Source organism: Prunus persica, chromosome G3, assembly GCF_000346465.2.
Source record: "Prunus persica cultivar Lovell chromosome G3, Prunus_persica_NCBIv2, whole genome shotgun sequence".
Lineage (NCBI taxonomy): Eukaryota > Viridiplantae > Streptophyta > Magnoliopsida > Rosales > Rosaceae > Prunus > Prunus persica.
The window spans coordinates 7,267,105-7,293,090 of record NC_034011.1 but is presented as its reverse complement, the minus strand read 5'-3'; the positions used below and the strand labels follow the sequence as shown (position 1 = coordinate 7,293,090).

The 25,986-nt window shown below is 36.5% G+C and overlaps 1 protein-coding gene across 2 annotated transcripts; it reads left to right on the top strand.

Annotated features, from left to right (window-relative positions):
• On the top strand, positions 15,828-20,014 carry LOC18783350 (Golgi SNAP receptor complex member 1-1). Of its 2 annotated transcripts, XM_020560542.1 has the most exons (6): positions 15,828-16,113; positions 17,374-17,613; positions 18,338-18,505; positions 18,823-18,936; positions 19,328-19,481; positions 19,598-20,014. In XM_020560542.1, the coding sequence occupies exons 1-5, from the start codon at positions 16,075-16,077 to the stop codon at positions 19,439-19,441; spliced, it is 675 nt and encodes a 224-aa protein (XP_020416131.1). In that variant the 5' UTR covers positions 15,828-16,074; the 3' UTR covers positions 19,442-19,481; positions 19,598-20,014. The 2 variants fall into 2 exon arrangements, with proteins under 2 accessions (XP_020416131.1, XP_020416130.1); XM_020560541.1 differs by having other exon boundaries at positions 19,328-19,799.

The window sequence follows — 25,986 nt, the reverse complement described above, 5'->3', positions numbered from 1 at the left end:
AGAGAGAGAAGGAAAAGAAAGAAAGAAAAAAGAGAGGTTGGCAAGGAGTTTCGAACCCATGTCCTCCTTCTTTAAAACCCAAGAGCTTACCAACACTCCACCATGAGTATTTGTATTATAAAGGAATAATTAATTAATTTAATGGTTACGATTCCAGTTCCAGCTAATAAAAATGGATTTTAAAAACAAAATTCATATGCAAACATGTATAATAATTAATAAATTCAAACTATCAAGAGATAATGAAATAAATCAAACACTATAACAAATATTGATTTTAAAAAACAAAATTCGTATGCAAACATGTATAATCAACAAATTGAAACAATTCAAAGATAACAAAAATAATCAAACACCACAAAAAATATTGATTTAAAAAAATAAAATTCATATGCAAACATGTATAATCAATAAATCCAAAGATAACAAAATAATCAAACATCATAACTAACATTGATTTTGAAAAATAAAATTCATATGCAAACAAATTTGCAAAAGAAAAAGAAAAAGAAAACACCATTCCCAAACTTAAACAAAAGAAAAGAAAAGAAAAAGTTTGCAAAAGAGGTGGCTTCCTTGAAAGCTCAGGTGGCAAACTTGCATGATGCCTCAGGTGTCTCAAAATGTGAAAAAGAAACATGTGATCCATAAATCGATGTATGCATTAACAAGCTTATGTATGTAATCACATGTTATGAAATGAAATAAGCATTGAACCCAAGATTCTGAGTATGTAATTGATTTTGGTTTGAAGCTTATTTGTGCTTATTTTGATTAAGTTGTGAACTTATTTGTTTTTGTAAGGTTGATATGAGCATAAACTTTGTAAGATGATGACGCTTTCAATTTAAACTTTTTTATGATTATATTATTTGTTGTTTATTGGGTTTTTAAAAATGAATTGAGGCGATTTTTTATGATTATACTAGAGAGAAGAGAGAAGGAAAAGAAAGAAAAAAGAGAGAGATACGGAAAAGAAAGAAAAACAAAAGAGATTAAAAAAAAAATTATAAATATCAAAAGGCATAGTATATAATTACAAATAAACGTAAATTAATAACCACTATGTGGAGGGCTTGGATAATAGTCTCCAGAGTTATCTTCTGGATTGTAGGGGGAACTTGTATTCATCTGGGCCTCAATAATTTCATCTTGCTTATTCCCTCAATACTTCTTCTTTCATGGAGTAAATTTGGATAGGTCCATGGACATTATCCTCTGTTCATTGGCCTCCTTATCTTGTTTGATTTGATGTGCATGTTGCTCTTGTAGGAGCTCTAACTTTCGCCTCCTATCCTTTTTTTGCCTAATTTCCTTGTTGAATCAATTCAGACAAGAACTTACCACTTTGGTTGAGATAACTTTCAACACCTTTCCCTTTCTTTTTTTCATCCTTCTGTTTATCTCTTCCCAACAGCCTTGGAGTGGGCATGACCACATCATCTTCATTTTCCTCCAAATGGACTGTATTGCCACTATGAGAAGAAGAATCTTTGAATGTTTGTGTGGGAGATTCACATAGGTCGTTCTATTTTGGGCAATCTTTTAAGATTTGCCAAGCATGATACAACTTGAAAGGCCTATTCGAAGGTTTATTATCATTTAAGAAAAGTGTTTTTGCATTCATATCCTACCCATGAAATAAAATAAAAATCAAGTTAATAATTGAAAACAATTAAAATTATAAATTTAAGCATTGAAAAAAATGGGTACTCACCACATCTTCAAGATTGGAGCCACTCACATGCTTTGCATTGGCCTTTGTTATACATGCCTTCCGAAGAGAACATTGTTGGTTGATGATCTTGAATCGAGAAGCAATAGCTTGCGGTGATCGTACCTAGGGGTGGGCACGGTTCGGTTTGGACCGGTTTTTGCCTCAAATTAGAACCGATCCAATACTATTCATCCGGTTTGGTTCGGTTCGGTTTTAATTAAAAAAATTTCAAAAACTGTCCGGTTCGGTTTGAACCGGTTTCGGTCCGGTTCCGGTTCGGTTTGGTTTTGAACCGGATTATAAAAATTATTTTTTTAAATTACTTTTTAATACAATTCTCAACTGAAATATTATTTTTTTACTTGAAAATTAACAAATTATTCAATTTCATATAAAAAATAAATATTAAAGTGAGAAAATAGAGATATTTTGACATTGAACTTGGATAAATATTATGTTTTTTTTAGTGAAATTAAAAATATAGCATTAAATATAAATATATATATTGAAATTATATATTTTTTTAGTTTCACCGGTTCGGTTCGGCCCGGTTCGGTTTTTGAAGACATGGAACCGGATCCGGAACCGGTCCAAACCGGTCCGGTTCGGTTTTTGACCGGTTTTTGACTTTTTGGTCAACTCGGTTTTTTTCCGGTTTGGTTCGGTGCGGTTTGGTTTGGATTTCCGGTTCGCCGGTTTGAGTGCCCACCCTCGTACCCCGGCTCAACTCATGCCCGAATCATTTTTCAAAATTTTTTGGTACACACGCAACCAAAATGAATCGTTTGATTGATTCGTGCCAATAGCCCCATCTTCAGAAACAGAAGCTCACCCTCTACACAATGCCTCATCTTCTTGTGGTTTCCAATTCACACGTCTATAGGGTTTTGGGGCCATTCTCAACAAGAATGAATGTAGAATGAAAAATTATAACAAGGGGAGAAAGGAAAAAAATAATTTTTGGTGGATTATTTACCAAATGAATGGCTATTTATAGAGTTTGGAATAAATTTTGGGGTTGGATCTGACTTAGATTAATTATAAATATTAATTTGACCGTTGGATTTAAATTTGAGCCGTTGGATGTGAAATTTTACTGTTGAGATTGCCTAAAATGAATCAGAATCATTGATCTTATAGTTGTCAGAATATTATATAAAAAAAAAAGCATAACATTTGATTTGAAAAAGTAGCCGTTGGTGCTCAATAAAGGAATGGGAATCTTCTTTCCCACTTGTCACAGCGGGCCAACATCAATAGCTCATCACGTGGGCTTCTAGCATTCAATAAAAAAATATAAATTAAAGCAGATTTGGGCCCCATGAATTTATCAGTCCAGGCAGAAAGCACACTGGAAATCCAGTCCAGTTTTTAGATTTCTCAAATTTTCACCTCCCAAAATACATGGGTTGGAGAAGCTTTTTGGAGGCTAAACTCAAAATTTCAGTTTCCACCCCTTGGGTTGGAGATGGTCTAAGGTCATCTCCAACCCAAATGAAGCAAAACTTAAATAACCCCCATGTGCGCGCCCTCCAGAATACAATTATGGGTATTGCTTGGACTCAAACAACTCTTTCCTCCAAACCTACAGACTCAAAATTTGAGTTCTTGATTAAATTGTTTAAAGATTTAGAATCTCTAAATCAAACTCTTATCACCAAAGAGCGCCAAAACAATGATGAGTTACAGAAAGCTCGTAAAGAATTAATAGCAATATGTATTTCTTTTTCCTTTGTATTTGGGTGTATACTGATATTATAATTATCTCTGAACTTTGGAACGTCAAAGAAGGAAGGAAAGCCAAACTGAAGGAGGTTATCAGTTATATCTTAAGCAAAATAAAGACACTCAAGCGAAAGAGAACATGAGGCGAAGGTGAGCCTTCCTTATTATTTTGAAGTTACAGTTTTTCCAGATCTTCTATTTGTTTTGCTATAGTTTTGGCTGATTGTTACACCCAACAATCTACACATTCATGATTGCCTTGCCACATTCACTTTGAAACTGGAAGGATTTTCGTGTTTTATTTTTTATCTTTTCCTTCTACCAATGATAAGCTTTCAGTTTTGTCTATTATAAAAGATTAGTAGAAAGACATGCATGTGTTTTGCTAGTAACAACAGGATTATTGGCAGTTTCATTACACAGTAATTTGAAAAGTTATACAGTAATAGAGAGGTTGAAGAATTCTGAAATTATTTTTGTCAATGATAAAATACTCACTGGAAGATCAAAATTGGAGACACTACAATTTCACTTATAGCTGTGGACAATATAGTTGTGGTGAAGGAACTTTTTCAATCTGTGTCTAGTAGAATTGAATAACAGCTGTCCTGTTGTGTAGGGCGGCTTCTGGTGTTCTTGCATTACCAAGTTTGTGGGGAACTACTAAACAAAGTTCCTCAGGTTTTGGTCGTTTAGTTTGCCATATTACAATAAACTGTTGATGTGTAACCCTTAAGCTGAAAACTTTGGAGCCAAAGTCACAAAGTCTGTTTTACCTTTCATTTTATAAGTTTTAATTTTTCTAATGTAATTTGAGCCATTGGATCATAGTCCAAGTGGTCTCTTATCTAGCCTAGGATCTAAATGTCAGATTATGACAAGTGGGATCATCTCATAGAATGATAGGATCAAAGGCTGGGATTTAATCTCAGTGTAAATATGTTAGAGAAGTAGCTCACTTCTCTCACTCATACGAATATACATGAAAGGTGAAATATGATGAATAGTAATCTGAAGCTTTCTATTTTCTAAGAGCAACGTTCTCTTCCTCATACTGTCTCTGTGATCTCTTCCTTCCTCCCAAAACATCCAAAATGCTGAAAACATTGAATTCTAACATGGCCTCATAGCCAGGTTCGATTGCTTGAGCTGGGCGTGAATCTGTGAACAGGGAGTCGGAATTGATTTGAGCTGGGTCTGAGCTCGACGATTGCAGCTATGATTTCTTGAATCCAATGTCTAATATGGCAGGATCGGGCACTACTGAGCTTCGCACACTAGTTTCCAATGGAGAAAACAATGAGTTCTGGAGCATTCGGATGAAAACCATACTGAAATCTCATGGATTGTGGGATCTGGTTGAACATGGCTTAGATGCTTCAGATCCAAAGAAGGAGAAGGAGATAGAAGAGACTAAGGTTGCTGAGAAGTCTGAGCTTCTGATGAAGGATGCTCGTGCACTTGGGTTAATCCAAAGTGCTGCCTCAGATCAGCTCTTCCCCAGAATTGTGAACGAGGAGACCTCAAAAGATGCTTGGGATATTCTGAAGCTGGAATTCAAAGGAGATAAACAGGTACGAAATGTAAAATTGCAAGGATTGCGTAGAGAATTTGAATATACTCGCATGAAAGACAGTGAATCCCTATCTGTACATCTTGCTAGATTGTTTGATATATTGAATCAAATGAAGAGTTATGGTGAGAGGAACTATCTAGAGAGAGAGACTTGTGCAGAAATTACTGTTTAGTTTGCCAAAATCATATGATTCTATCTGCTATGTGATTGAACATTCTAAGGATCTTGAGACTCTTGAAATTCAAGAGGTGGTTGCTTCTCTGAAGAACTTTGAGCTTAGAATTGGAAATATAATGATGGGAATAAAATGGCTTGTAAACATTGTGAGAAATTGCATTTTGGCAAATGTTGGTTTGAAGGAAAGCCTAAATGCAAAGGGTGTGGGAAATTTGGACATATGCTCAGAGAGTGTCATGGAAATAAATATGTACATAAATTGAACTATGCAAATCAAGTTGAAGAAACTGGAACCTTGTTCTATGCATGCAATGCTGTGACAGATGTGAAGGAAAATCACTCTTGGTACATTGACAGTGGTTGTAGTAACCACATGACAGGTGATGAGAGTCTGTTAGTCAATATTCAAAGAAATTTGACTTCTAAAGTAAAGATGGGTACTGGAGAAATAGTTCCAGTTGCAGGAAAAGGGACTCTTGTGATAAAAACCAAGTTGGGTAAGAAGCACATTCAAGAAGTAATGCTTGTACCTGGTCTTGAAGAAAGTCTGCTTAATGTTGGGCAAATGATGGAGCATGGGTACTATCTTGTCTTTGGAGGGAATATGGTGAATGTTTATGATGATTAGTCACTGAGAAATCTGATTGTGAGGGTTCAAATGACCAATAACAGATGCTTTCCACTTACAATGATGCCTGCAAGTGATTTGGCCTTAAAGGCAAGTGTTACACACTGCTTGCAGACATGGCATAAGAGATTGGGGCACTTAAACGAAAGAAGCATAAAATTGCTTGAGAATCAAGGCATGGTTCATGGCTTACCTCATTTGGAGCAGATTTCAGTAGTATGTGAAGGCTGCATGCTAGGAAAGCAACACAGAGATTCTTTCCCTTTGTAGTCCACTTGGAGAGCTACAAGTCCTTTGGAATTGGTTCACACAGATATCTGTGGACCAATGAAGACTGAATCAATCTCTGGAAATATGTATTTCTTGCTATTTACAGACGATTGCACTAGAATGTCATAGGTGTATTTCATCAGAAATAAGTCAAGTACACTCGAATGTTTTAGAAATTTCAAAGCTATGACTGAGCTGCAAAGTGGATATAAGATAAAAGGCTTGACGAGTGACAGGGGTGGAGAGTTTTTATCCAGTGAATTTGTGATGAATTTGGAATTCAAAGGCAGCTAACTATAGCATACTCCCCTCAGCAAAATGGAGTTGCTGAGAGAAAGAATAGGATAGTAGTGGAAATGGCAAAATCTATGTTGCATGAGAAGGGCATTTCCTATGAATTTTGGGCAGAAGCTGTAAATACTGCAGTCTATCTACTGAACAGATGTCCCATCAAGTCTCCCAAGAAGATAACACCATTTGAAGCTTATACTGGCAGAAAACCAGGAATTGCACACTTAAAGATTTTTGGATCTCCTTGTCATGTACTTATCCCTTCAGCATTAAGGCATAAACTTGAAGAAAATAGCCACAAGTGTATCTTTGTGGGTTATGGACTTTGTGAAAAGGGGTACATACTATTTGATCCAAGCACTAGAAAGGTTATTCTATCCAGAGATGTGCAGTTTGATGAGAATGGCTTATGAAAGTGGGAGAATGCAAGTGCAGGAGAAATGACAGTCCTTGTGCCTACTGAGAATCAAAATTGTAATCCAAGTCAAAACTTGGATACACAAATGCAAATGGATGAAGGTATCACACTCCAGAATGAATCAAGTCAAAGCTTGGATACACCAACTCAAATGGATGAAGGTATTACTCTGCAAGATGAAGGAATAAGTGAAAGTTCTCAAGCCATTGATCACACACCAAAGAAATGGAAAAGTGCTAACGAAATCATGGCTCAGTGTAATATGTGCATAATGGAACCTGAGAATTTTGAAGAAGTTGATCTAGATAAGTCATGGAGAAAGGCAATGGAAGCTGAGTTGGAAATGATAGAGAAGAATAACACTTGGCAGCTTGTTGAGAGGCCGTTTAATAAGCTTGTCATTGGTGTCAAGTGGGTCTATAAGACCAAACTTAATCTAGATGGTACTGTGCAGAAAAATAAGGCTCGATTGGTGGCTAAAGGCCACTCACAAAAGCCTGGGATCGATTACAATGAAACCTTTGCCCCAGTGGCAAGGTTAGACACCATTAGAACCTTGATTGCTCTAGCTACACAGAAGAGATGGAACTTGTATCAGCTGTATGTTAAGTCTGCGTTTCTCAATGGAGTATTAAAAGAAGAAGTGTATGTTGAACAACCACAAGGTTTTGTGAAAGAAAATGAAGAAATAAAGGTGTACAAACGACACAAGGCACTGTATGGATTAAAACAAGCACCAAGGGCCTGGTAGGATGAAATTGATGCATATTTCAACAGTGCTGGTTTCAAGAAAAGTTCAAGTGAAGCAACTTTGTATGTTAAAACAAGTGAGAATTCAGGTATTATTATTGTCTCCCTATATGTAGATGATATTGTATACACTGGTATTAATCCACAAATGCTTCAAGAATTTAGAAAATACATGATGAAGCACTATCAGATGACAGATTTGGGATTGTTACACCATTTTCTTGGAATGGGAATATTACAAACCGAGAAGAGTATTTTTATACACCAAAAGAAGTATGCACAGAAGTTGATTGAGAAGTTTGGATTAAAAGATTGCAAAGCAGTGGCTACTCCACGTGCAATGAATGAGAGATTGAGCAAGATTGATGAAAGTGAAGCTACAAATGAAGGAGAATACAGACAGATTGTGGGCAGCTTGCTCTATTTGACAGCAACTAGACCTGATGTGATGTTTGCAGCAAGTCTCTTGGCAAGGTTCATGCATAATCCTGCCAAGAAACACCTTGGGACAGCAAAGAAAGTGCTGAGATACATTCAAGAAACACTTGATTTTGGAATTGAATTTATAAAAAGGAAAACAACTACCTTAATAGGGTATGGTGACAATGACTGGGCAGGAAGTGAAGATGATAGAAGAAGTACTTCAGGATATGCATTCACACTAGGATCTGGTATGTTTTCATGGGCATCGATTAAGCAAAACACAGTGGCACTGTCTACTGCAGAAGAAGAATATGTCAGTGCTGCTGAAGCTACTTCCCAAGCAAAATGGCTGAGGTTTGTACTTGAGGACTTTGGAGAAGAACAAGTTGAAGGAACTCAAATCATGTGTGATAACACATTAGCCATAGCAATGGCAAAGAATCCAGTTCACCACTAGAAAACCACACATATAAGTCGAAAGTTTCACTTCATTAGAGAAGCTATTCAAGCAAAGGAGATTGAACTTATCTACTGCAAAACAAAAGATTAGATTGCAGATATATTAACCAAGGCCCTGTCTAAGGATCGATTTGTGTATCTAAGAGAACTACTTGGTGTGAAATCAGCTAAAGGGTTAGAAGGGAGAGTTGATATGTAACCCTTAAGCTGAAAACCTTAGAGCCAAAGTCACCAAGTCTGTTTTACATTTCATTTTATAAGTTTTAATTTTTCTGATGTAATTTGAACCATTGGATCATAGTCCAAGTGGTCTCTTATCTAGCCTAGGATCTAAGTGCCAGATTATGACAAGTGGGATCATCTCATAGGATGATAGGATCAAAGGCTGGGATTTAATCTCTGTATAAATCTATTAGAGAAGTAGCTCACTTCTCTCACTCATACGAATATACATGCAAGGTGGAATATGATGAATAGTAATATGAAGCTTTCTATTTTCTAAAAGCAACGTTCTCTTCCTCATACTCTCTCTGTGATCTCTTCCTTCCTCCCAAAACATCCAAAATGCTGAAAACATTGAATTATAACATAAAGTTCAGTTCATTTAATCTCTATGCATCTTGCGCAGCTTCAGCATATTGTTGTTGCAAACACTCGATTGCATTTAGATGACCAAGACTAAGAATCTCGAGATTCGAGTAAAATATCTGCATATAGAATCAACTGTCGGACAAGCTAAATCAAAACCATTCCCTGAACCATCATTTATGCACACGAACATCTTGTTAAGGTTTTTCTTACTCTGTGATGTTTATTATGCTAGGCAATGGTAGCAAAAGTGGAAGACTAAATATGGATCAACTGGTTGGATGGCGAGACCATGTTTTCATGGGCTTCCTCTTACGGATATATGCTATGATAAGAACTTGCTTTATTTGGATTAATTGTACCTTGAGTACTTATGAACCTAAATTTTTATGTGGGAAACTTTGTGACTGCTATTTTACCACTCACTTTTGCTATCGGTTTCATCAGCTTGTGTATCTGTAGTTTACATTATTGAATCCATTTCGATGATTGACCATGCCCTTCCCAACCGAATGTATTTGGGCTAACATTGTAAAATTGGCCCCGCCCAAGCTTGATATGATGTATTGAGCCACGGGTTAGCCCGATTGTATGGACAAGCTTGGACTCACTCATTTTGTAAATGGTAGGCCTTAAGCCATGCTTTTCTCAGCCCTGGCCCAACCCTAAATTACAATATTTTGGGTTATGCTTTGTGTTTTCAGTTTTTCGTAATTTAGTTCAATCTTTCATGCAAAAATGCATACGTTTCAAGTGGCATTTAGATGGTGTGAGGGTGGTCTAGTGTTAAACCCTAAACCCTAGAGTATAGAGGAAAAAAAACCCTAAACCTTAAGTTTTCTCAAGGTACCCGCATCTCCAAGGCTAATGTTAAACAATTTGATAGCCCAATATGCTTTATGTTCTAATTCAACAGGTAAATCTAGCCTATATGGGGACATACCAAGAGGTGATTTGTATGCAGTACGGTATGCCCACAAAGCATCAGTTAGTCTTAATGACCAATCCTTCCGAGTCGGATTCACCGTCTTTTCCAAAATTTACTTGATTTCCCTGTTTGCAAGTTTAGCTTGACCACTTGTCTGTGGGTGGTATGGAGTGAAAATCTTATGGGTGATCTCATATCTTTTCATCAACGCTTCAAATGGTCAGTTGCAAAAATGTGATCCTCCATCACTGATGATCACTCTAGGAGTACAAAACCTGGACAATACATTTTCTGTCAAAAATTTCAAAACAGTCTTATGATCATTCTTCCAACCTAGTATGGACTCAATCCATTTTGAAACATAATCCACAACAACAAAGATATATAAGTAACCAAAAGATTGGGAAAAAAGACCCATAAAATCAATGCCCCAACAGTCGAAAATTTCAATGATTAAAAGGCATCATATTACATCGAGTAATTTTTCCCAACTTTTGACAACTTGGACAAGTCTTGCAAAATTCATACACATCTTTGAAAAGTCTAGGCCAATAAAAACCATATTGAAGAATTTTGACCGAAGTCTTTTTGGAAGAAAAGTGACCTCTACAAGCCTTAGAATGACAAAAAGATATGACACTAAATATTTTATCATCAGGAACACATCTACGGATTGCCTGGTCGGGACAATATTCAAAGAGATACAAGTCGTCCCAAAAGAATTTTCTCACCTCAACCATAAATTTCTTTTTCTCTTGTGAGGTCCAATGAGGTGGGATAAGACTTGTAGCAAGAAAATTCACAATGTTAGCAAACTATGGTAATTTAGAGACATCAAACCATTATTCATTAGGAAATAAGTCTTTAATAGGCAAATGTTCAAAAGGCTCCTCAAAAGATATCCTAGAAAGATAATTTGCAACAACATTCTCCACTCCTTTCTTGCCATTGATTGTAAGATCAAATTCTTGGAGAAGCAAAATCCATCTAATCAATTGTGCTTTGGCTTCCTTCTTTGTCAACAAAAACTTCAAGCCAAGTGATCTGTAAAAACAACAATTTGTGAGCCCAAAATATATGATGTAAACTTTTTCAATGAAAAAACCACAGCAAGCAATTCTTTTTCAGTTGCAGTGTAATTTTTCTGTGTATTATTCAAAGTTCTACTTGCGTAGGAGATAACAACAGGCTTCTTATCTTTTCTTTGGCCTAGCACTGCCCCCAATAGCACCATCACTAGTATCACACATTATTTCGAAGGGCATGGACCAATTTGGGGGCTGCATTATAGGAGTTAGCATTTTAATTAATTTCTCAAATACATCTTGACATGCATAAGTGCAATCAAATTTAGCATCTTTATCCAAGAGATTATTCAATGGCCTTACAATTGCACTAAAAGTTTGTATGAATCTCCGATAGAAACCTACATGTCCCAAAAATATCTAATATCTTTAACAGTTTTAGGAATAGGCAAATTTGCAATTAAATCAATTTTTGACTTATCCACTTCAATTCCTTTGTGAGAAACAATGTGTCCAAGTACTATACCAGATGTGACCATGAATTGGAATTTCTCACAGTTAAGCACCAAAATTTTCTCCTTACACCTGATAAGAACATTCTCCACGTTAGATAAATAATCAGAAAATGAATCACCAAACACAGTATTATCATCCATGAAAACTTCTACATATTTTTCTACCATGCCACTAAAAATGCTGTAGCTGGTGCATTGCAAAGACCAAACGGCATTTTTCTAAAAGTGAAAGTTCCAAATGGGCAATTAAAAGTTATTTTTTCTTGATCTTCCAATGAAATCTCAATTTGATAATATCCTGAAAAACCATATAAAAAACAATAATACATATACCCTGCAACTCTTTCTAAAATTTGGTCAATAAATGGTAAAGGAAAATGATCATTTCTTATGATTGAGTTTAATTTGTGGTAATCAATACACATTCTCCATTATTATTTTCGACTACTGTGACTCTTGATTTCTTAGGAACAACCTGTGTAGGACTTACCCATTTGATGTCAGAAATTGGATATATGATATCTGCATCCCAAAGTTTAAGTACTTCTTTTTGCACAACTTCTTTAGTTGTTGGGTAAGTCTGCGTTGAGCCTGCCTAACTGATTTAACATCTTCTTTAAGAAAAATTTGGTGTGTGCAAACCAAAGGACTAATAACTTTACTATCAGATAAAGTCCATCCTATGATGTTTCAAAACTTTAAGTAACACACCTTCATGCATAAGCTCTAGTTTAGAAGATATTACCACAAGATATGTCTCATCTTCTCCCGGAAAAGCATATTTAAGTCCAACAGGAAGAGGAAATTCACACTTTGGGGCTTTTTCTTTTAATGATTTAGTCTCATCACCCACAGTTGGCAGCTCCTCATATTTTGGTACCCAACTATTATGTTCTTATACCCGCATAGAATCCAACAAAGAACAAAGATATTGTGCTTCAAAATCTTTTTACCATAAATAGTGTAAAAACCAATTGCAAAGAGAGAGAGAGAGAGAGAGAGAGAGAGAGAGAGAGAGAGTATGTGTGTGTGTGTGTGAGTAAATGAAGATAGTTGTAAAACTTTTAAAATAAAACGTCTAACTCGGAAATATAAACTGTCATGGTAATTCAATCTAGACGTTTCTGCATCGACTAGCCAAGAGCTTGCTCTTTCGGTATGAGCCGGTGAACGTCCTTCTTCACGCTCTCCATAAGGAGGGGCGAGAGGTTGATCTCCCCGGGGGCCTAGTCTCGCATGAATACTTCTTTGCAGGCCTAGGCCGACATGAACATCTCATTGCTCAACCAACCTCTCGAACGGACACCCATTCTTTGCGGACCTAATCTCGAACGGACACTCATTCTGCTTTGGTCGGGGCTCGCAAATGTTTATGACATGTATGCATTTTGAGTAGTGTGTTCATCTTATTCTCCTTGTCTTGAACCGTCAATTGGTCCATTCATCTATCCTTTTCTCTTCACCACTAGATGAAAGTCTATGGTCACATACCAGGTCAATTCGCCTGAGGAGTTGACTAACTAAGTTGTTTTGGTCATCTCGGCAGTGGAGCTGTAAGGAGGAGGGACGGCGTGCGCCAGGACAGTGCTATCAGCCATGGTGTTGTGAGAAGGAGCAGCGGTCTCGGCGGTGAAGTGTGGTGGTTGGCTTGACCCCGCCTCACAATAGTGGCTCGGACCCTTAGCGGATTAGGTTGTTACCGTGGCCTTGCTCCTTGTGCGTATACTTCTGGCCATGGTTCTTTGGAAAGCTTTGAATGATAAATGGAAAGAAACAGATTTCCTTAGGTTTGGATTCAAGAGCAATGCTTTGAGTATATCACGAATCTCTGAATGAAAGCATCAATTTGTTTGTGAAAATAATATGACTGGAGAATATTCGTAGATGATCCTCTTCATACTCAAACCTCTTCTTCCACTATCTCTACAAAATAGATTCGATTAATAGAGCACACCCAGAGGGTGTTGGCCAAAAGCCCTCTGACGCCTAAGTCAGTTAAATAGTGTCGAGGAGATGCATAAATAATAAAAAGGATAGAGTTTTCTCTTCGGGAAGAGAGATAGAGGGGCGGTTGGAGCCGTGAGAAAGGGAGAGGGAGAAAGTGGCGTGAGAGAGAGAGAGAGAGAGAGAGAGAGAGAGAGAGAGTTTGTCTAGGGTTTTGGAATTGAAGTAGGATTTTAGAATTACCTCTTGTGTGGTGTGTAGCCATCTATTTATATAGTCTCTTTTATGTTATGTTGCGTGTTTGATTGGTTGCCAAAAATCATGTTCCCACAAGTTATATGAAGGTTCCTAGAAACTCTCTTATTAGTCAAACTATTCTTGCTGTTATGTTTTTTTTTTCTAGCATTGATTCACAACAAAACATTAGCAACATATATTGCATGTTTTTATTTTATTTTGTTATAGAGTTTTTTTTTGGGCTAACGACAAAAAACCCCCTTAAGGTTTAGGGTCATTCTTAATATGGGCCTTGAAATTTTAATTTTATCTATTTAACCGCAATGTTTTCAAACCTGTCCAATTTAATCATTCCGTTAAGTTGATTGTGAGGTCAACTGTTAATGGCTGATGTGGCCACTGTGGGACCACCACTCAACTAACTGATCGGTCCCTTTACAACATCTCAAGGGTATTTGGGGTGAAAATAGGGAAAAAAAATTCCTTTATAAACCCACACCAACGTACCCTTAAATACTTAAAAAAAATTACAAATCAATTAAACAACATGATAAAATAACATAAAATATAAAGGGGGAAAAAAAAACCTTAACTTAGCCCCACTCTCCCCAGCCGCCGCACCCACACCTACCCCAGCCCCAAGCCACCACCCATCCTTACCAGCAACCCACACCTGTACCAACAACCCACATATGTACTCGTAACTAGGAGTGTCAATTTTCGATATGAGCCGTTACACGACTCGAAATCTGCACGGAAAAAACACAACACGAACCCGCACAATAAAAAAAAGGGTCATTTTCGGGTCAAAACGCTAGTGATCTTTTTATAAACGGGTGAGTTTCGGGTCAACTCGCCAACCTGCTAAAACATCTATTTAACCCGTTTATAAAATAGGTCAACCCGCCAACTTGCTAAAATACCTATATAACCTGCCAACCTGATAAAATATCTATGTAACCTGCCAACCTGACACCTGTTTAACCCGTTTATTAAACGGGTCAACCCGCTAACCCGCTAAAATACCTATATAACCCGCCAATCTTCTAAAATAGCTATGTAACCCACCAACCCATTTCTTTGTTTTTACTTCATTTTCTTTATTTTTTTTAAAATTTTTTTGCTTTTTTTATTTTATTTCTCATTCTCAATCTTTATATATAGAGAGGCAAAATGCAATAATTATTTTATATAAAAAATAAAAAATGCAATTACTTGATTAATTTATCAAATTTTAGATTGATTTATTTATTTATTATTTGCTACCACTTAATGGGTCAACCCAAAACCCGCAAGGGAAATAAACCGGTCAACTCGAAAATGACACGTTTATTAAACGGGTTGGGTTTGAGTTTAGCATTCTTAACACGTATATAATCATGACATGACACGACCCATTGCCAGCCCTACCCATAATCCAACCCAGATCTTCTCCACAACACCACCACCACTACTCCGAGCCCAACTCGCCATATCTCTGCAGAAAAACCACCCAGACTTTCGCACGCCACTACGACCAGATCCAATGTCCTACTCTGTGAGCCACTACAAGAGAGAGAGAGAGAGAGAGAGAGAGAGAGAGAGAGAGAGAGAGAGAGAGAGAGAAGTGGGTCGGGTATGTGATCTTCGAGGTTAGGTAGCGGGTACAGGTGTGGGTTGCAGCTAGGGATGGGTGGTGGCTTGTGAGGGTGGGAGCATTGGTGTTGTGGGGCTGGGTTGGGGTGGATGGGAAGGGAAGAGAAAGGATGATTGTGGGGTTAAAGGCAAATTGCTAAAGGAATTTTTTTTCCTATTTCCAACTTGAAAATACCCTTGAGATGTTTTAAGAGGTGGGTCTCACAGTGGCCACGTCAGCAGTTAACATTTGACCTTACAATTTACTTAACGGAATGATTAAATTGGATAGATTTAAAAATATTGGAGTGTAAATTGATAAAATTGAAACTCCAGAGTCCGATATTGAAAATGACCCAAACTGTCTTGTGTCCTTAGGTTTTATTATTACTATTTTTTTTCCTTGTAATTCTGATCTTGGATTGGGACACGCATACCATTTGGTCTTATGCTACGGGGACTCACCATTGGGAAGGACAATTTAGTATGAAAGGTACAACAGGGAGAAGCACATTTGGATCGGATAATATTATGAATCTCGTTTATTCCCAACGCCTAGTCTTAATAAGCACGCCAAACTGCCGTTGAGAGCAGACCGCCTGTCTGCGTCTCCAAACAAACCCCAATTCCCTACCTTCTCAATATTCCATCTCTGAAACAAAACGAAGAAGACGACGAAGAAGAAGGAGAAGGTTCGAGAAGGCACAAACTGACTGCGATTACAGAGGCATAAACAAGAAGCGATTTTCAATTTTGGAAGATCGACCTCTGTTTTCGTGTTGGTGGAAAATGGAAGTGCCAAGCTCATGGGACGCGCTTCGCAAACAGGTACTGTTTTTCTCTTCGTCGTTGAAAAATTAGCGAACAAAATTGACGATTTCTGTAGGATTTCTTCTGAATTCTGTTTGATTGATGAGAAAGTGCGGGAATTGAGATGAAAATCTGGACTTCTCTGGAAACTTGATTATTTTGTAAACCACGTAATCCTGAATTCTGTTTGGTTTTCGAGAAATTGCCTGGCAGAATTTGATATCAGTTGAATTCTGCAGCCGGTGCTGTTTGAGTTACTGGTTTTTTGTTTTGTTTTTGTTTTTGTTCAAGTTGTCGGCAGTTGGTGCATGAGATCAGCTTGCGTTTTTCTCTGAGTTTTCTTATGGTCAGTTACTGGATTTGTGTCATGCGGTTTGTAGTTTGATGCATTAAATTGAGAAATTCTTTCTATTCTACAAATGTAGGGTAAATTTTAGCTTTGATTCGAATGATAATTGCTAGTAAGAGAAAATTGATCGTATGGAAAAGAATATGGAAGGTTAAAGAGTTGTAGTTGAGTCACGCTCAATTCCCCGCAGTTACTAGTTCTATTTGGTGGACAATAATGAAACTAAAAGAAATCGTAGTGAAAAGTTTCAACATAGCCTTCGTTATAACAATTTTGACTCTTAAAGACTTCTATTTCAAGTGAAATGTAGTGCAAAAAGGAGTTTTACCACCCTCTACTTGAAATGTGGTGCAAAAAGGACTTGAGGCATAGGTTCTTTATGATGCTAAACTATAAGATTTTCTAATTTCGTTGTGGGTTTTAACCTTAAGACATTATTAGGTAATGTGTGAATCAATCTGCATGTCCTTCCTAAGATTCAATTAAAAGACTCTACTAGTGCCAGATTCTATTGTTCCAAATCTTTCTTACAAGGCAGCATGACTTGCTTGGTCATATTAACAGCTGTATAGCCATACTGCAATGGTATTGGACCCTTTCCTCAAAAAAATGACTAGTCCAAGTCCAAGAGTTTTAGTTGTTGTTGTTGTTGTTTGTTTTTTTTTTTTTTTTTTTTTTTTCTCTTGTACGGAGTGGCATTAGTTATTTGTTCAATGGTAATTGTTTACACCTCATAGAACATAATCGCATGGGCTCAACCTAAATTGCAGGAAAGATTTCATTTTTACTGTAAAGTGCATGATCGTGCATTTGCTATGCTAATTGTTTTAATTTGCTGCCTATTTCATGCACATTTCCCTTCATACTAACTCTGGATAGCTGGCAATTTTGTTTTCTTAATATGAATTTTTATCTATATGTAATTTCAGGCAAGGAAAATTGAAGCTCAGTTGGATGAGCTGATGCATTCTTATCGTAAGTTTGTCTCTGCAAAGGGTACTGCAAAATTTGACACTGCAGAGAATGATCTTGAATCTGGGATAGATAGACTATTAAAGCAACTGCAACAAGTAAATTCGCAAATGCAAGCATGGGTATCATCAGGAGGATCAGAAATGGTTTCACATACCTTGACTAGACATCAAGAAATTTTTCAAGATCTCACTCAGGTATTCTGCCAATCTGGCCACTTAATTATGCTGATAGGTGAACATTAGATGGCAGTATTTAATTTTGTGACCCTTATCGTGTTAAGGTGTCTCAAAGGTGTTTTATGTTGCTTCATAGGCAAACAGGCATGGATGGATGCAGTTATGAGCTCTCATGCCTCCTCATAGTTCTATTTGAAGTCAAGACCCTATGTTTTTAAGAAGGGATCTGTGTTACAGATCATTATCTAAATCCTTCTTCTTCATTTTTCTTTTAACTGCAAGTTGTTAATATTTTAGCTTTATGGCTGCCTTCCGTGCGGCTTTTTTTGGATGAAGAACCTCTAGGCCCTGATTTGGTGTGGCCATATTATTTCCTTTTGCCATTTCCCTTCTGTTTTAGAAATATGAAATTAAAGGAAAATAGATGAGAAACTTTCATCTTTTTGTTCTGAGTTCAATGTGAATTTGAGAGCTTGAAAGTTTAAATATGGATGGTCAATTTTTCTGAACAAAGCCTCATTCTGAGCTCTACTTTAAGTTACAGATTTAATGTTACAATTATGTTTTCAACTAGATACCTTATGATTAGCCTGATGCTATATGCTGGAAAAGCAACAAACACCTTCAATTCAAAATTTTGTATAGTACTTGAATCATTTGTGCACTCTTTTGCTATAAAACCATATTCCTTAGATTAAGCCTAGCAGACTCTAACTTTTTGTTAGACATGATTGAAGTGCAGGAGTTCTATCGTCTCCGCTCCAGCTTTAGAGCTAAGCAAGAGCATGCTTCACTCCTTGAGGATTTTAGGGAGTTTGATCGAACAAGAGTAGATTTGGAAGATGGTGTTGGCTCTGCAGAAAATGCTCTCCTTAAAGAGCATGCTGCTGTTAGTCGAAATACAGGACAGGTACGCTTAATAAAAAGCAGTTTTTTTTTTTAAACAAAAAAAGGTATATTTCATTAGGCTTTAACGGAAAAGAAAGGAAACTTTTCTACTGCAATTCTGGTTTGCGTTAATAAATATTTGAGCCTAGGAAGTGAAAGCAAAATGTACTGTTCATGGAGGCACTTCTCTTAGATGATGATAGTCAGATTCCATGGTCAGGCTTTTTTATTTATTTACATCCCTTTCCTGAGGAGTGGCAAATGGAAATATCAGATGTGCTGCTTGATTAGCACTAAAATTGTGCTTTATATTGAGTTCCCAAGTCTATTCTGCTGCAGATGGATACTGTAATCTCTCAAGCTCAAGCAACACTCGGTACGCTTGTTCTTCAACGTTCAACTTTTGGTGGTATTAATTCAAAGCTCAGCAACATTGGCAGCCGCCTTCCATCGGTACGAAACTAGTAATTGTTTTGTGGTATTCCGGTGTCAGTGTCAGTGTCACACAGGGTCAGTTATCAAAGGAAATCAATTGTTTTAGTTTTATATTTGAACCATGAATAAGAGTTATAAGATGCTTGCAATGGCTTAATTGCAGAAAAGTAAGTCACCACTACAAAGTTTACTGAATGATTTGAAACCAAAGCTAAATTTAATGAATCCTGTTAGTGTATGCATGAAGGCTAAGAAAGTGCCTTGTACCAAACTCTGGTATATAAAAATGTTTATTTAAAGGTTAATACCCAAAAAAGAGGACTCTAATTTAACTCTTTGAATGTGTAAATCTGTCATCTTACTATCGCTGTAGTTCTATTTATTGATGTTCCATGACTTGATGTCGCAGGTAAATCACATCCTTGCTGCTATAAAGCGTAAAAAGTCCATGGATACCATCATTCTTTCTCTTGTCGCTTCCGTATGCACATTTTTAATATTTATCTACTGGTTGACGAAGTGAGGATAGGAGAGGAACAGGCATTTGTGTTGGGAGTTCATGTGTAAGTGAGAAAGAGAAACAGCTATGATTTTTTCTTTTAATTTCCTCGAGCAAACCAGTATTACTGTAAGTGATTTGTTTCATAGGAGTACGAAAAAACAATTTCAATGGATGCAGGCATTCCAGGCTCTTGCATGTTCCTTTATTGGGTTTGAGTGTCAATTTTAGTTTCGAATTTTCAGCGGGGTTACAGCATGGCACTGGCGTAATATGTAAGTGATTGGATATATTAATACATAATTTTCTTTTCCAGAAATAGTTTGTGTTTTTTTTGTCTTGAATAATATCACAGTCCGTGGCGGGGCGTGCCCAGTCGAAAGAGATGGAAGCATAGTTGTATGAAATTTTGTGAAGGAAGCCAGCACAACACAGAATGAGAAACCTTGTTAGATATGTTTTCCTTCACTTTACAAAGACATTCCATGATTATGGTTAGAACTCAATTAGTAAGAGGAAGAAGGTTGATGCCATTGTTCCCAATATGTTTCCTCATCAATGTTCTCTTTTAATCACTAATCACAAATCACTTGTCTATTATTTGTTTTCTCTAACCGTCGCCATCTCTAGTTAAATTTCAGAGTTACTTGGTTAAATAAATGTACACTTATAAGTGAAATGTTTGTTTTTGAATTTTTCTATAAACTATTTTAGCTGTCGTCCCCCAGAAGTTACAGAGATGCGTACATGAACAATCATGCCACATTTTCCGCTCGAGTGCCACCTCCATTTGCATAGGTCAAAGAATGTTTGCGGTGATGGTGATGGTGATGATGGTGCTGGCTTCTTTTTAGGAGACAAAATATGACTCTGATGATAGAGCGTAGATCTTCACATTCACGATTAGAGTTTGATTTTTAACTTTTCTGTTTCACGAATGTAAAAGAGGAAATTTCCGAAAGTTTTCCATCATAATAGTCCTTTACACTTGGAAGGAAGAGTTAAGAATAGGAATGGATTTAAAATTAGGGTGTATTATGATAATAAGTTAATGGTTCAATTACTTTCAATGCAAAAAAACAAAAAGACAAAAAAAAAAAAAAAAAAAAGTTAGTGGGTCCATTACTCCACTAGATCATGGATAGGAAAAATAGGTTATGATTTACGTTAGACTTTTTGAAGTGGGGTGAAGATTCAGAGTTTCATGTTTGAATAATTTAATAATTCCATGTGGGTTAGGTTGATATATAGTACCATAGAAAAGTTCATTACATTTTCTCCAAACTACATTCAAACACTCATCTCTACACAACACTTGACAAAGAAATCTATGAAAAGATTTGGGTCCATTTCCATGGGACAAAGCAAGCAAACCTTGTACAAGAGAAGAGCAAGCAAACCCCAACGAAAGGGAATTGAGCTACAATAATACTAAAGGCACTCACACGCTTCAAAACGCCGAATAATATGACAGATGATATGACAATATTATCTTACTTGTTAAAAATAAAATTTTAAATAGAATGATAAGACAAATGACATGACAATATTATCTTACTCGTTAAAAACGAGAATTAAATTGAATTGCGATATGTTTGAATTCAAAAGTTTGGAATTTGTTTTGACAGATGCAACATTGACTCATCCAATCAAGTTATCTCAAGAGTAGGCAAAGCAAACAAACAATCTTAAAGACATATCCACTGATAGCCAATCACATCATTTTCTCCAAAACCATCAAAACCATGTTGTGTTTCATGAGTAAGTGTCAAAATCACACCTTAGGAATGTGATAAGTGATGAATGCTATACATCACTGATAATAATGCATGTAAAAAGTCTTACTCTGTTAATGAATATGGGAGATTACACAGAGAGCAAAAAATATGAGCTCTTCATATCAGCTTCTGTTTCTTCATCATCTACATGTCGGCCACTTGTCCCAGTCCCCATCTCTTCCTGGCTAATACGTGGCAACGTCTCATTTGCTCTTTCTTGGTTTAGGTTTATTGATGCAGCCCTCTAATGGGGGTTAGCAAAGGCAGTCAAAATTGTTTTTAGCCGAGTCACAAGAGCAAAATCACCTCGAACAGAAGCAGCAAAACTGCTCTTTAGCATTAAAATTTCCTATTAAGTAGTAATGGAAGATGGTGGTACATTATCACAGAATGTTAAAAATGGTTGGAGCATACATTTCTTAGAAGTTTCATACAGTTTTATCAACAAATAGAGCTTTTTCTTTTGTAACAATTACTGTCACTCAACTACAAATCTTTTTTTATACATCTTACATGTGAAAACTTAACACATTTGTTGTAAGGTACCGGTGATCAAAGACCAAGATAATGTTAAGACAGTGCAAGTGCAAGAATTGGATGGAGTTTGAACAAAAACTTCCATTGATGTTCTAGGTATAACACAAGAGCTTTTAAAAGCTATGAGGACTTGAAACAAGGTAGAAAATCCAAGTGAAATAGGAGAAATCATGTCCTTTTTTCATTACATAAGATCTTATTGGGGAGCGGCAGGAGAAACACTTGTGTGCAACGGGGATAGCATTGTTTTGCTATCCTTGTCCAATCACGTTATGCCACACGTGACAACTTTTTCACTTGGCATAATGTGATTGGCCTGGGATAAAAAAACAATGTTATCCCTGTTTCATATAAGTTTTTCTGGAGCGGCAGAGGTGTTCTTAGTGGCTCGGGGAGGAGCAGCCTACTAGGCTGAACAAGTGGAGGTCTCGCAGTAGTCGTGTCCGAGTTGAGGTCCAATCATGTGTCGTGTCGACATGTGGAAATCATGAGTTGCTTGCGCAACTTCCTGAGTCAACGATGCTCTAAGATGCTCTGATCTATGTCTTGTCATGGGTGAGGTCCATTGAGTAGCTGACACGTGACGGGGAGGCGACTGGAGTGACACATCAAGGAGGTGATACTTCTTCCATTAAAGGAGAGTCTCATCCTTGAAGTGGCCCAATGGTGGTTTGACATGTGGACACACTCAACCCTTCGTGACTAAGTCTTCGAGTCGAGGTGTCCCTCATGGTGGTCAAGTGTGAGTCGTCTCGAGTTCATAATGATTCAACCTTAGTTCATTCCGAGCATGTGGGCCGATCCCTGGCTATACCGGTAACATCATGAGATGGGTGGTCGTTGGCATAGGCGTGTATGCCAAATGTCCACCCAAGGTGTATGGTTTGGTGCCTGTCCAGATTGAGTGGTCGGTCCACCAGGGTCTGTCTCGGTTGGCATGGCCACGTGTAGAGTCAGATCCATGTGGCGGAATATTAGTGGTAGATTCAACTTGGTCAGTCGCTTATGTCAACTCAACACCATTAATCAAAGTAATTAATAACCACAAAGTCCAAGAAAAACTAATCACATGCATCCCAAAAAAAAAAAACTCAAAATTTTGTGTGAAAAAAAAATTTTCAGGGGTTTTAGAAATATCGGTGGTCCAAAAACATGGAAACATCTGGAAAATATCGATATCGGTAAAAGTTGAACAAAAACCATGGGAATTGTAAGAAAAAACTTGGAAATTTTGATTGAAACTTTAGAGGATGTTTATTTAGTCAATTATCTATTGTTTTGTCACAAAAAATTAGAAAGAAATGCATTGCATGATGGGTTTGACTGATCTAAGTTGATTATATAGCAAGTTGACAAACATTGTGAGTGTAAAAAATGTGTAGTGACTAATGAAAGAAGATTAAACACACCATATAATAATTTATTTATAATGATTTACTACAATATTTTACACTTTATACATTACATCGTAAGATACATGGGTGACTTCGTACCACATAGAGTTCCTATGAGATTCAAAATTTTCATTGTCTTCATCATCTCTATGTGCAGAGTACGTGTACTATGAAGAGTAGTCGTTAAATGATATATTCCCAAAATAGTTTTACAAGTAATCCTTAACATGCCACCCATATGGATACGAGATCGGTTGATGTTGCCCATAAGCAAAATCATTTGAAGATTGGGTCTCAGATTCTTCTATGAGCGGCTCAATTCCATCCCAAAAGGCATTGAATCCCTTTATGTGTGTGCCCGGCTGTGGGTTTTTCTTCTTTTTCCTATCAATAATATCCCTATATTTTGTCCATATGATACTGAAGAGAGAGCGAAATTCTCATATCCGAAATTTCCTTGATATTGTGGCCGAAATTATTGATATTTTTTTTTAAAAAGAGGAAAAGGTATTTCATTCAACCCAAAAGGAACATTACATGGTAAAATCGAGCATGTTAACGGTAGCCTCGTTAAAACCTTCCAGGAGAAAATCACATGGGATAAAACCCCGAGGTAGGGAAGAGTACCACCCATACTATTGACTCCCTAACACCATCTAGAAGCCAAGGAGGCCCATCACCCAACCAAAAACAAAGCTCCTCCAAGCATAGACTAAAACGTGCAACAAGGTGTGCCATGGTGTTACAGTACAAGGAACAAAAACGAACACAAAAATTATCAGTATTATACGATAATTGCATGGATAGGTTCCAAAATGTCTTCCTAAAAAAAAAATAATAATATCCGCGATATTTCGTTGCTATTATTGATATTTTAGATCGTGCAAGTGAGAGGTTTTCAAATTTATTTTTCACTATTTATTTCCTGTTTTTGACCATGTCGTTTACCAAATCGAGTTACCCTTTTCTTTTTACTTTTTTTATTTATAATTTTTTTATAATCAAGTGGGGATAGAGAAAAAAAAACTCATTTTGAGAATGAAAGGAAAGAGGATATATATGGTCAGTTTTGTCAGTTTTTCGATACTTCAATTATAATGGGCCAATAAACCTATGTAACGGGCCAACACACTCACAACTAGGTATTGAACTGATCACAAATATATATTATTCTCTTCATCCATGTGAGTCGAACTTGAGACCTCCTCCAATCAACTAAAGACAAATACAACTAGACCAAAGACTAGTTGATATTTTTTTTTCAAAACTTTTTCGAGAGAGAACTTTTCAATATTATTTTTCACTGAATTTTATTTATTGTTTCTGACCTTGCCGAGGACCTAATCGAGTTACACTATTCTTTTCACTTTCCTATTTTATCAAGTCCAGATAGAGAAGAAAAACCCATTTTGGGAATGAAAGTGGAAGAGATATATGTGGTTTTTAAAGATGGTTATCACTTGTATGTCAAATGTCAAAGAATTAATTCTTTCCTAAGGCAATGGGAAAGATTTAAATATTATAAAAATAAAAATAAAAAGAAGAAGACGGGGAGCAAAAGTGGCTACATGAACTATACCATTGGCATTCCTAAGGCATTGCTGCTAGTATCCTGGGTGGCAACAGATTCTTAGGACAATATTTCAGAAAAAAGAAAAAAGAAAAAGAAAAGCCATTGGCCTTAACTTTCCAAGTTAATTTGGAAGCATGCCTAACATTTCTGGTGGAGAATTCAACTACATGTCAAAATCAATAAACAATTTGTACCTTTTCAATTATGCACATACTTACAAATACAGGACCTTTCTTTTTTAAGAAATGAGGATTGTTTACGAGGATAATTTTGCTTTGAATTGTTTATAGGGTTAACTCCGCATTGTAATTCAATAATTTGCGCATGTATGTTTTAAAAAAGGTAGGCTCAAAAGCATATAAGACTCAAAAGCTAAGAATGCTGAAATAGGGTTGGCCCAAACTAATACATCTAAAGTTTGTTAAAGGTGTGTGGTTTGGACTAACGAGGTCTAGCTGAGTAAAAAATGATCTTGACTATGCTTGCAGAACAATGCTATCATGTTTGAACCCCCATGATATTTTGATAGCGTGTGTGTGTGAGAAACTCTATCTCCCTTGTAATTTAGACTATCGCTTGTATTAAAAATATAAAAAAAAAGGTTTGTGGTTTGGAAATTAAATGTTTGGTTTGCTTTTCAAATAAAATCCTAGATATGAATAGGATTGTCAAGAAGAATTTTCCAAGTAATCCAGATTGGAACTTAGATGTGTGGTTTGCTTCCAACAACTAAATGGGATTATGTACCAAGAAATGTTCCAACTAATTAGCTCGAGTATTTACATTCTTCAACATGCATCTACTAAATCCTCCAAATTGGTTTGTATTTTTTTTTTTTAAAAAAACCAAAACTTTTCTAAAACTCAGACCAAAAAAGAAAAAGAAAAAATCCTTTATGTTGGATCTCTAGTCTGTCATAGGTTATACCCACGAGTGTATAGTATGTCTAGAAAAAGAAATGTTAAGGAGACAAGAGTGGGAATTAGACAAACAAAAGTATAAAAAACATCCAATTGGGGGGGTACATGGATGTTCCTCATGGGTTTCAATCAAAAATGCTTTATAGAATCCACTCTCTCTCTCTCTCTCTCGCTCTCCTCCAAGTAGTCTTCTTCCTGAAGTCTTGCTATATATATTAAGACCTTTTAACTGTAAAACAGTGGTGTATCCTTCTACACATAGTATTCTTCTTGTGTATATAATAATAGACTATTGAAAGATATATATATATATGTAAAGATTCATAAGCAATAAGCTTTATTTTGTTACCTTGTTTTGGATAGTCGA

Coding starts and splice junctions, on each gene's coding strand:
- LOC18783350 (XM_020560542.1), top strand. CDS start 16,075: ATGGAAGTGCCAAGCTCATGGGACGCGCTTCGCAAACAG. Junction 16,114..17,373: donor GGGACGCGCTTCGCAAACAG/GTACTGTTTTTC, acceptor ATGTAATTTCAG/GCAAGGAAAATTGAAGCTCA. Junction 17,614..18,337: donor TTTTTCAAGATCTCACTCAG/GTATTCTGCCAA, acceptor ATTGAAGTGCAG/GAGTTCTATCGTCTCCGCTC.